Below are 11,732 nucleotides of genomic sequence, written 5' to 3'. Positions count from 1 at the left end.
CTACCTACCATAAACAATGTAAAATTCAAGCATTCAAAAACAATTCAATATCAAAGTTTCAACAAATAATATAACTATATGTAAATCTGATTAATACGAGGCGCACATGGGCAGGCCATCTTCATTCAGAGAAACCCCGCCCCCTCATGCGTACATACATACGAATAAAACCAAGAATCAAATGTATAACGAACTTTGTTTTATTTTGTAGAACGAACTACGATAGGAAATGCATCGCCTATGGCATTGGTTTCCTCCAAACGTTCGGCTATCGCGGACCACAGCTCCGAGTTGCCCTGCTGCAGTGTCTCCATGTTCCCGATCATGTACAGCGCCCAGCGTGCTCGGGAAAGAGCTACACAAGCACGATTCGGCTTAGCCAGAAACCCTATATGGCCGGTCGGATTGCTGCGCACCAGCGAGAGCAGCACAATGTTCGCCTCCAGACCCTGGAAACTATCCACGCTCGACACTTGCACCCTGTTTGGGCCTATTTTGTATTTCATCGGGAGCTTCAAAATAATGATAAAGGATTAGAAAAAAGTTAAGGGCGAGGTCTCTTTACGAACCGTTTTCTTGATGCGTTCCACTTGGCCATTGTAGGGTGAGAGTATCACGATGTCACTGGCCTCGTATTTGGCATTTTCCAGAAGGAATTCCGTCAGCTTAGCCAGCTCCTTGGCCTCGTGCAGATTCTCAAAGGACATATCCAGCTGCGATTTCTCCGGTTGATTGTGCTGCAAAAAGAACAAGTTCTTGTCCATGAGGCGGATGTCCTCGTATGCCATCACAGAGTCCGCGCACAGTAGCTCCTCATAGAAACTGGGCACCAAAAGGCTTGAAATGCACGGACGCATTCGGTACTGGACATTGAGCAGAGAGTAGGGCAGGCCCTGAGCGATGAGGCGTTCAAAGAGAGAGACTTGCGGTAGCTGGCTGCAGCCAGTGAAGGGCTGAAGTTGCTTGTGATCTCCCACGAGGATAACATGCTCGGTATGGGGCGTGAGGCAGGCTAATATGTGTGCCTCCTGAATCTCGGCTGCCTCCTCGAAGATAAAACACTTGGATTTCAGCAGACGAAACAGAAAGTTCAAGCGAGCCGCGCACGTGGTGGTCATGGCCAGCAGATCTTTGTCCCGCGCCAAATAATACTGAAAGATGATGCGTACGGTGTCCAGTTTCTCGGACACCTGCTGCAGCTGCTCCTGTCCGATCAGAGTCTCCTGATAGCTCTTCTCGCTGCCATCAAAGTTGGCATACAGCGTTTGAAGGCGCTGGAACTGTTCCTTGTATTCAGTGTTGACCAGCCACCACACGCGCTTCAGTAGGGGCGGCACCAGATCCGGATCAAGCAATTGATTGGCATTGAATTTGGCTATTTCTGGATCGCGCGTCTGGCAACCGAAGCGCAGTATTTCCTTCGTGTATTTGGATGCCTTTACCAGAAACTTGTCCAACGAATCGTTCGTGTAGGTCAGTACAATGATGGGTCCAGTGCACAGCACTTTGGCGTTTTGTATAAGACTGTTCACCACCTCCACAGAAACGTGCGTTTTGCCTGTGCCAGGCGGGCCTTGTATAATGCAAAACTCGTTGGTGTAGGCCGATTTAAATGCACCCATCTGCCTGTCATTTAAAGGCAAATTCTGCGGTGGCAGTGCCGGCCTAAACGGTTTTCGATTATACGTGAGCTGAACATTAGGTTTAATGTAAGCTGGTGGCCGTATATCAATCTGCAAGTACATATATATCTTTAAGTTGAGAATATTCTTTCGTATATTTGCCACTTGCCTGTCCATCCACAATGTAGCGACGCATTGGAATCTCTGTGCTGCAGGTGCTCAAGTAATTATGCACACGAACATAAGGCTCAAAGAACACGGGCGTCTGAAACATGATCAGCGGTCGCTCGTAGATTTGGCCAATATTATGTTGTCTTACAATCTCTACACTCAGCTGGGGATTACACATATGATTAGATCTAATATGGGAACAACATTCTGTTATCACTTACAAGGCCATCTTTCAGCTTGTCCGGCTTTGTGTAGCCAACGGTGCACAGAATGAGGTTCTCAAAGTCCAAGCTAGTGGTCAGGCACAGCAAAGCACCCGTTTTGAAGTTCTCCATCAATTTTTTATTAATCTTTATCTTCTTTGAGTCGGCTGCAGGACATAAATTAAGGAAAACCAGGCTGTGCCGTTGCGCCTCCACAAATTCCGGATTCAAACTAAGTTGTGTGCTTCGCCAGAGTAGACCCTGCTCCTCCAGACCATCGAGATTGCATCCTGCTCGTAGAAACTGAACGAATTCCTCTAAAGGAACGAAGAAATCCTGCTGCAGTATGTGACGCTGTGTTCTTAGATAGTCCGCCACTTTACTCAACGCAGATGGTGCAGGTGAATTGGTTGGTTCCACGTTACCCAGCAGCAGCCTGTCAACCGTTGGATAGATTTCGCCCTTAACGTTGACCAAGGCTGGCAGTGTGTCTGTAAACACCTCTAGCTCTTGACTCAAGTCGGTGGCTAGCAGCTGGGGCAGCTTGCTTTCTGAGATCAGCTTCTTGCAGATTCCCACCAATTCGTAGCCCTGTTGTCCAAGAACTCCGATCTTTTTTGCTCGTACCATCAGCCATATCATGTTCTTAAAAATCTGCTCAGATTCTGCATCGCATTTGCTGTGCGAAGCGTTTGCAGAGAGCGCCAGGGCAAAACGGCGGAACGAATTGAAGATGACCGTCTGCTTGGAGAAGGCGGACAAGAACTGGTCATCGAATCCGCCCAGCTCCAGCTGGCAGATCGACTTGAGAGCTTCCAAAAGTATAGAAAGACGCTTCACGCTGTCATTGCCGGCAAGTTGAGCACCAAACAAATCGCGGTCGTCCGACATGAAATAGAGAAACATATCCACGGGCAACATTTTCAGAGCCTTGGAGAGTTCAATTGTTGCAAAACGACCTGGCGCCTTGGTAAAGGTCAAGTCCAGGTCAAGATGTTTCAAACCGTCTGCCACTGAAAGAGGCCGTCACAAATAGCAAATTGTACAACTAAGGGACTTTCCCCTTAAGGGGTTCGCTTACCTACGGCGTCGCGGCAAAATATTTGCTCCTCCTCCTCTTTCTGCTCATCCTGGTGCTTCACCTGGTGCTGGAAGCTCTGCTCGATCTCATCGTCATCCTTTGTAAACCAGTCATCATCTTCGGACCCAGACATATTTTCATTAATTTCGTGCAATTTCGTCCGGTAGAAGAACAATAGACGGCACTATCGATACGTCGATGTATTCCAATGTGCACATATCGGAACCATTAACACTCTATGTATATAATAAGAATATGATCTAGTTTATTGTTGGGTAAACACTAATCTAGTTTGGCTTTGTAGGTTATCTGCTGTCAGCCCAGTAGTAGAGAAACGATTCATACTCTGATATGCTATATGATGATTAGACCTCGGATTTTGCATATTTGCATATTTTTAAAGGATTAAGATAGAAAAATTCTGATGACTCGTACTCGCAGCACCTCCGATCCTCCGATCCCCCAGCCAAGTGCTTTTCAAATATAGTCAAAGGAAATCAATTGAACAAAAATTAATAATGAGCCCACGACTATGCTGATGAATCAAATATGCAAAATCCGAGGTCTAATGATGATGCTGGCCAGCGTCGATAGTTTTCACTATGGATTGTGGAAACCACCAATAAAAAGTATAGTGAATAGTGAAAATTTAATCATTTTAGCGCAGTTCAGGTTCAAGATATCATGGTTTTCTTAAGTAAAGAGGAAGGAAAGGATGGATCTACGAAAAGAACTTACAAACCCAATTCTTTTCCGTGACTGACCTCAAGTTGTTGAATGGAGGGGGCTTAGGTGGATTAAGTGTTTTCAAGCATCTTGTGTTGCGGAATTTTAGCAATTTCGTTTATCGTCGCAATTCAGAATTTGTTTCCTACGCCGAATCCCCGTGTCTAGATTGCACACATCCAAGTAAGAGCAAATGTTCAATAAGTTAGTCACCTAGTCTGGTGTTTACTTTCAGTTCGCGCGCGCTTTTTGTTTTTAGAGATAGATAGATTATATATCCGAAAACATGGAGCACAAACGTAAAATGCGTAGAAAATTGTCGTCGGAATCGGATGAAGACACTTCTTCCTCGGAGCCGACAAATAAGAAGAGCAAGAAAGCCGCAGTCCCCGAAGACTACATGGACATTGTTGAGCAGGACCCAAACAGTCTTCTGGTACCAGGCAACAACAATACCGGTAGCAGCCGAGAGTCGTCAGGCTCACGCAGATCCCAGGGATCATCTTCATCGTTAACTCTTTTGGTGAGTTTAGTTCAGATTTAGCTGGTTAAGTGGTTAGATAGTGTGTGATCTACCTGTGTTTCATCGCATTTCAGTACGAACCAGACGTTCCAAGTGAATTTAATCGCTGCGGCAAAGTCATATCCATACATCTGGAGAATTTCATGTGCCATGAGAGTTTCACCGTCGAGTTTGGTCCCAACACCAATTTCCTGGTGGGCAAAAACGGGAGCGGCAAGAGTGCCACAATCACAGCCCTGACCGTGGGTATGGGGGGCAACGCACGCGCCACTAGCCGTGCGGCCAGCGTAACGAGTACGTCTCTACAGCCTCTATCAGCCTTCCCAGCTGATTTATCCATTAATTGTTGTTTTCAGAGCTAATCAAAAACGGCGAAACATCAGCCAAAATCGAAATAACCTTGTGTAATGTGGGATTGAGCCCATTCGATGCGGAACATATGGGACCGCATATCACGGTGGTGCGGCACATACGCCAATCATCCTCGTCGTATGAGCTAAAGGATGCACGCGGTAAAATCGTCTCGAAAAAATTAGATGATGTTAAGCGCTTGCTGCGGCGCTTTCGAATTCATGTCGATAATCCGATTTTCGTGCTAAACCAGGAGGCTTCACGTGAATTTCTAAAAAAGTAAGTTTAATCCATAAGTTAAACGAGGTTTGTAGCTGAATACTTTGCAGACTGGAGCCAAAATCAAATTACACACTGCTGATGAAAGCAACGCAGCTGGATTCTTGTGTTAATGCTCTCAACGAATGCCTTGCCCAACGTCAAAGCCTGCATAGAGCCTTGGAGCATCTTGAATTGGTAATCGAAATCGAATCTTACAGGTATATCTAGTTTCCTTTAATTTCAATACGTTTCCCATCTCCACAGAGAAAGCAAGTATCGGAACAACTGGTCGTGGCGGAGGAGGAAAAGTTAGCCGCACTCAGGGATAAGGAAGCGGTCAAGGCAAGTAGTCGGTGCCGACTAGATGGGGATCTTTTAGTAACAATAGCTATGAACTTGCAGGTCAAGTTACAAGAGGCCAACACCAAGCTGGCTTGGCTGTCGGTGAGGCAACAAGAGGAGGAGCTAGCCAGCTGTGAGCAGTCGATTAAACTGATTGAAGCCAAGAAATCCAAGCTGGAGGCAGCCACAGCCCAGAAGGACTCCACACAAGCCACACTCACGCAACAGTTGAGGTTTGTTGAGGCCACATAATCACAATACAAATCCCTAGCAGTCTTCATGTGCCATGTTTTCTTCTCAGCACCTTCGAGGAAAAAAAAAAGCGTAACCAAGATGTCTACCATTCGCACGAGACAAAGATGCGTGAAGCCATGCGCATATTGCAGGAATATCTTTTAAAAGCCAGCAATATCAGGTCACAAATGAAGAATGCCGAAAAACGCCTTAGTGAGGAGAAGCACGAATACGATGCTTGTGAAAAACACATCAGCAACTACCACGCCGACTATGCGAGGATTAAACAGAAACGAGAGGAGCATGCCGCCAGAGCGGTGGAGCTAAAGAAGCTGGTCGCCAATAGAGAGGACCTCGTTAAACAGTTCCGAGAGGAGCAACTGGAGACAAAAGAACGGCTGAGCTCTGTGCGCGAACAGGTGGATGCCCGAGGATTCGAGAGAAACAAAATGTACCAATCCACGCGTGAGTTTCGACATTATTTTTCAGCTTAAGCAAATTCTAATTCTTTCCTTTTTTTGTGCAGAAATAATTAAATCGGAAATAGCGACGCTTGGTCGCAACAAAAACAACATTTTGTCCATATACGGGGAGCAGGCAATTAATGTAGTTTGTGCCCTGCGCTCCAATTATAGCGGCCCGAACCAGTACCGAATGCCGCGTGGTCCTCTTGGCCAATACATAACAGCATCTAATCCTAAGTACAGGGATCTGGTCGAGAACCAGCTGTCCTCTTGCCTACGTTCCTACATCGTAAGCTCCGACAAGGAGCGTCAATCGTTGAGATCCTTGCTCCAGAGGTTCTATGGAAACAATATGCCCACCATCATTACCAGCGCATTCACAGATCGCGTGTACAATGTGTCGAAATACAAAGTTAAGGCCAATACACCTAACACCACAGTACTGATCGATGAAATTAGGTAAGGCTCAATCTAATCAAAATCTAAGTATATCTTGTCTATATACCAATGTACTGTACTCTCTTCCCTATCGAATTTATAGCTGCGATGATCCGGTTGTAATGAACTACCTAATAGATTCAATGCGTATCGAGACGGTGCTGGTAACCGAGTCCAAAGAGACCGCCGAATTTCTCACATCCGACACGGAGAACGTTCCACCCTACTTGACGCGTGTGCTGGTGCCAAACCTGGGGCTGGAGTACATACCATCGCCCAACTATGCCGTCTATTCGGTTCGTATATACCCGGGACGATACATGCAGGTGAATGTGGACGATCGCATCAGGCAGCTGCAGGATGAGCAGCGTAGTCTGCAGGAGCGGGCGGCATCCATTGAAGCGGACTATAAGATGCAGAAGCATATTCTGGAACGCACCACTCAGGAGGTCGCCAAAAAGACATCCGAAATAAATCAGTATCTTGCCGAAGTACAAAAGGCTACCCAAGAAATTATTGAAATTGAAAACACAGAGTACCGTGATCTACCTGAATATGACCGCCTGGTAAGTACATATCATTCCAACTCGAAGTCTCATTACATTACCTGTTTTGTTCCCTCAGAAAACCCACTTGTCCGATTGCGGTGAGAGAATCGAGAAATGTAAAGAAGAACACCGTGAGCTGCAAGTGAAACTCGAAGAAATCGATACGCTCAAGACCGAATATGAAGCTAAGAAGTCCGATGAATTAAATGCCCTCGAGGAGATTACCAGACAAGTGCAGAGGCTCGATACGGAGGCCCACGAAGTGTCAAATCAAATACGTACCTTGGACAGTGAATTCTCGCAAAACAATCGCAATCTCCAGAAAATGGTAGAGCTGGTGCAAAATCAGCAAAAAGTCAGACAGGACATTCTCAATGAATTGGAGAAGGCAACCAAAGCGGCCAAACTGACGGGCGAATTTATTAAGACCACGAATACGGAAGAGGAACTCCTAGATTTAATAAGTCGATACAAATCAAAGATCCGACAAGTGGAGCAACTAAATTACGATCCCGAAGAGGTAGAGACGAGTTTAGGTGTCCTGAGGGATAAGCTTGGCGAAGATGCCAACCGTTTTAAACTATCAGAAAATGTTATCATGCATCTGCGCCAGGCGTACCACGCCAATTCGCTAAATTTCCAGAGATCTCGCCATCATTATTTAACAATGGTTCAGCACAACTTTCGGGTAAGGCTTTCCGCCTGTTCTGTTCTACTTAAATGATCCTTTATAATGTATAATATAATTCCACAGTGTGCCCTAAAGCTGCGGCATTTTGAAGTAACCTTTGAAGATAATTTAAAAGCGAAAACGTGGAGCATAAATGTCTTTCCTGCAAGTGGCAACAAAACCTCAAACACAAAAAGTCTGTCCGGTGGGGAACGCTCTTTCACGACGGTTTCGTTGCTAAAAGGTCTTTGGACCACTTCAGATCACCCGTTTTATTTCTTAGACGAATACGATGTTTTCACTGTGAGTTGGAATTTTTCAGGGACTCTTTGGGACGTGTTACTAAGTTTTTGCTCATTGCAGGACGAAGTCAACCGCAAATTTATAACTGAACTTTTAATTAAAGAGGGTAGGGATTGGAGAACGCGACAATATTGCTTTCTGACACCCCTGGATACGGAAGTGGAAGAGAGTCCATACATCAGAATACTTAAGTATGATTCAATACGTTTACGTTGAGTCAATTTCCAAAATTTTTTTTTTTTCAGATTGTCTTCGCCCGATGAAGGTGATTCCAACAGGCACTCTCTTTCTTAATATTTAGCATATATTCCAAAAAGACGGTTGCAGGATGACGACAAATTAGCCTCCAAATACTAAATCCTCAGGAAACATACATTTTTTATTACTATACTTACTTGAACACAAAGTATATTATTCTTTACTTGGAACATTGCAGCGGTGAATGAGGTGTTTGTTGTTAGGGATTAAAAGTAAACGGACAAAGTATTATTTGTTTCAAAAGCATTACAATTTATCCGCGCGTGTGTGAATGTCAAATTAGTGTGGATGTGAATTTCGCGTGGTAGTGTGAATGTTGCCAGCCATAACCTGAAAGGCGGCGACGACGAATTTCTCCTATTTATTTATTTTTTATATTGTTAAACTTGCAAAATGAGCCGAAACTACAAGGAGGATCAGAGCAGTGAGGTCGAAGCTCTGGACTCCATTTACTGTGGCGAAATGGAAAGTATGTATAGAAGGGCATTCGAAATAAACCGCCTCTAACCGAAGCAACCTCTTCCCACAGTTCTCGCAACAGAGCCTTTTCACAAATTCCAGATCCCCATTGCGACAGAAGATTACAATGCAGAGGAAAATGAAAATGGATTGTCCTGCAAGCTGGTGTTTACATACACAGCTACCTATCCGGATGCAGCGCCACTTGTGGAAATTGAGGAAGCTGAAAATTTTGAAGACACATTCGAGACACGCCTGCTGGAGCATTTGCGGGAGACCATTGAGGAAAATATTGGCATGGAGATGATTTTCTCCCTAGTGAGCAGTGCTCAGGAGTGGCTAAATCAGCGCTGGGATGAGCATACAACCCACGCGGAGGAGCAGCGTGTGCAGAAACTGCGGGAGGTTGAAGAAGAGGAACGCAAGAAATTCGAGGGTACGCGAGTGTCGGTCGAGACGTTTATGAAGTGGAAACTTGACTTTGAGGAGAGCACGGGCATCGCAGCGAAAAGGGAGAAGATTAATGATTGCAAGAAGTTGACTGGACGCGAGCTCTTCATGTGCGACAACACGCTTAATGATTCCGACATTAAATTCCTGCTGGCGGCTGGTGAAAACATTGAAAACGTCAAGATCGACGAGACACTGTTTCAAGATATTGGCGAACTGGATTTGGATGATGATGACGATGAAGACTGGGTGCCTGGGGCCGATGACGATGATGATTAAACTGTGCGTCGTTGCTGCGATATTAAAACAAATATTTCTTGAAGGCATATTCGTGTACACTGTGTAACATTAAATGCTAACTTTTTTGGCTAATCTAAGTTATTTGGATTTTGCAAACTCATGTCTGACAATTTGAGGCCATGAGTGTATACAGGTTCGATGTCGTCCAGATCAAAAAACTCGTCATCGCTATCATCGATCTTTGGGACCTGCGCGGCATTGGTTTTCTTGGCCGCCGGCATTACGGCACGTTTGAAATTCAATTTTGACCAAGAGCCGGGCTCCAGCTTGGGCAACGTAATCTCCACTTTGGTGCCGTACATGTGTGCACTCGCCTTGTCCACTTTGACAATCTGTAAAAAAAGTTTCATCTAGAAACCGTTTGCTAATGGAATGGAAATCAAGGACTTACGCCTCCTAGCTCCAGATCAATGTCAAAAGTAGCGTTTTCCTGCTCTGGGAAAACCAGCTTAACATGCAGACGGATAGGATTTATTTCTATCACACTCTGGGCATAATGATACTTCTTGGCGTAAATGGCCACCACCACATTTGTGGCCGTTTGATGCCAATCATATCGGCACTGCACAACCTTCTTGTCGTCGTTCTGCGGATAAACATTTCATTAGTAAAGATCTAAATTCTTTTCGGTTGGAGACCATACCTCTTTGACCCACTTGTGCTTGCCGTTCACACAGCCCCTCTGGGCCATGAATTGTGTAAAATCTGAAGTACGCTTTTGGCAGCATGACCAGAACTTCATGCCTTCGTGGAAAATGGGTACACCTGGATGATATGCGCACTGGCCGTCATCGCTGTCCAAGCCAGTGAATGAATAGGAGCATCCATTGTTTTTGCAACTTGTGCCCACAGCGATGGCATCGCTTTCAACTACGGATGGCGTTGCTGTTGCTGACGGAGCACTGCTGACTTTCAAAGTATCAATCTGCTCTTTCAGAGAAGCTGCAACTGTTGGCTGCAGGACCGTGAATGGTGTCTCTATCGGTGGCCTGGCCATAGCTTCTTTTATAGGTGCACGCACTTCGATGACTTCGTCCTTGTCCCCATTGTTGTCCTTGGGTGGTTTTTCTGGCTCTGGAGGCTTCACATTCGAATGTTTGGCCAGCGTGCAGCCCTTGATGTTCAGGAACTCGGTGAAGTCAACCGACTTTTTGTTGCAACAAGACCAGCCCTTATAGGCATCGTGAAAGAACGGCTCGCCTGGATGGTGCCGGCATGATTCTGCCAAAGGAAAGTAAAGTTCTGATGATCCATCTGTCTTGAGTTACCGTGAGTTCCTCTTACCATCGGTATTGGCAGCTTCATCGAAAAGCTGGCCACAGCCTCTGTTATAGCATTGCAGCATTTTGCTGTTTTATTTGTTGCAATTTCGGTTTGGTTCGGCTCTAGAATATTCCCTCTGACTTTTTGACGGCTGGGGGGGCTCGCGTTTTCCTCTCCGCACCAAAGCAACCGTGTACATGAATAAAACGACTTAGCCCACTTAAGCCCCCTCTGTTTAAACAGTTCAACGACTTGAGGTAAATGGCGGAAAATATTACTGACTGTTGATGCTTTTTGTAGATCCATGCCATCTTTCCTCTGAACTTAAAAAAATCCCCCGATATCTTTCAGCTCAACTACGCTGAAATTTTTAAATTTCCATTATTTTCGGTGGAATATTAAAACACCCCTTTGGCCTACAATGGGTTAATCGTTCTCCGTCAAGGATTGGATATTGCTCGATTTTGGTGTTCGAATCGATATTACTAGATCTATAACTGAACACATAGTTTCGTCCGATTGCTAGATCAATTTAGATATGCTTATTTTAATTCCTTAATTATTTGAATTTTTTCTGAAATACGGTTTCAACAAAAACTTAAGACAGTAATCGTTGCTATTGCTAAATGTCGATATTCCGTCGAATATTAATAGCTAGATAGATTATATTTCGATAATTTAATATTAAGATAGTGTCTTTTACTGTTTTTAGAATGTAATTAATATGGAAAATTCATATGTTTATAATCATCGATTTTATCCTGATCCCGATACGCATTCTTGATCTCTGTAAGAATACCACTAATTGCGGGGAGAGCGATAAGCCTAAACACTCTGAATTTGGCCCTTATAGAGTGCGCCAAAATGTAACTGTTTGAAAGTGAATGAGCAACAGGACTTGAAAATTAAAAAAAAACCGACGATGGATATTTCTATAACCTTGTTCTCTGTTCACTGTCATTCCAGGATTACGCAAAAATCATGAATTACGGAGACATTTGAAGACATTTATATTTTCCAATAACCAAAAACAGATGTGATGTGCACAAAATAAGTGACAGATTT

General features: G+C 44.6%; 4 protein-coding genes across 4 annotated transcripts; 2 read left to right on the top strand and 2 right to left on the bottom strand.

Annotated features, from left to right (window-relative positions):
- Positions 1-179: 179 nt before the first annotated feature.
- Positions 180-3,307, bottom strand: LOC4801789 (NFX1-type zinc finger-containing protein 1). The gene is made up of 5 exons (XM_003736552.3): positions 3,078-3,307; positions 2,015-3,009; positions 1,792-1,956; positions 570-1,733; positions 180-512 (listed from the first exon to the last, which is right to left on the bottom strand). Exons 1-5 carry the CDS (start codon positions 3,208-3,210, stop codon positions 201-203), a joined length of 2,769 nt encoding a protein of 922 aa, XP_003736600.3. The 5' UTR covers positions 3,211-3,307; the 3' UTR covers positions 180-200.
- Positions 3,308-3,720: 413 nt separating this feature from the next.
- On the top strand, positions 3,721-8,421 carry SMC6 (Structural maintenance of chromosomes 6). The gene is made up of 14 exons (XM_001358788.4): positions 3,721-3,986; positions 4,063-4,326; positions 4,401-4,620; positions 4,683-4,956; positions 5,007-5,133; positions 5,203-5,280; positions 5,341-5,513; positions 5,582-5,979; positions 6,041-6,437; positions 6,520-6,982; positions 7,041-7,652; positions 7,719-7,937; positions 7,998-8,128; positions 8,183-8,421. The coding sequence occupies exons 2-14, from the start codon at positions 4,090-4,092 to the stop codon at positions 8,229-8,231; spliced, it is 3,378 nt and encodes a 1,125-aa protein (XP_001358825.4). The 5' UTR covers positions 3,721-3,986; positions 4,063-4,089; the 3' UTR covers positions 8,232-8,421.
- Positions 8,422-8,447: 26 nt separating this feature from the next.
- On the top strand, positions 8,448-9,481 carry LOC4801787 (RWD domain-containing protein 1). The gene is made up of 2 exons (XM_001358787.4): positions 8,448-8,664; positions 8,725-9,481. Exons 1-2 carry the CDS (start codon positions 8,589-8,591, stop codon positions 9,381-9,383), a joined length of 735 nt encoding a protein of 244 aa, XP_001358824.1. The 5' UTR covers positions 8,448-8,588; the 3' UTR covers positions 9,384-9,481.
- On the bottom strand, positions 9,399-10,871 carry mora (CHORD-like protein). Its single transcript, XM_001358786.5, has 4 exons — positions 10,689-10,871; positions 10,048-10,625; positions 9,796-9,990; positions 9,399-9,736 (listed from the first exon to the last, which is right to left on the bottom strand). The coding sequence occupies exons 1-4, from the start codon at positions 10,747-10,749 to the stop codon at positions 9,473-9,475; spliced, it is 1,098 nt and encodes a 365-aa protein (XP_001358823.2). The 5' UTR covers positions 10,750-10,871; the 3' UTR covers positions 9,399-9,472.
- Between the last annotated feature and the right edge of the window lie 861 nt (positions 10,872-11,732).

This window comes from Drosophila pseudoobscura, chromosome 2, assembly GCF_009870125.1.
Source record: "Drosophila pseudoobscura strain MV-25-SWS-2005 chromosome 2, UCI_Dpse_MV25, whole genome shotgun sequence".
Taxonomy (NCBI): domain Eukaryota; kingdom Metazoa; phylum Arthropoda; class Insecta; order Diptera; family Drosophilidae; genus Drosophila; species Drosophila pseudoobscura.
The sequence above is the reverse complement of the archived record's forward strand: the minus strand, read 5'-3'. Positions and strand labels throughout refer to the sequence as shown.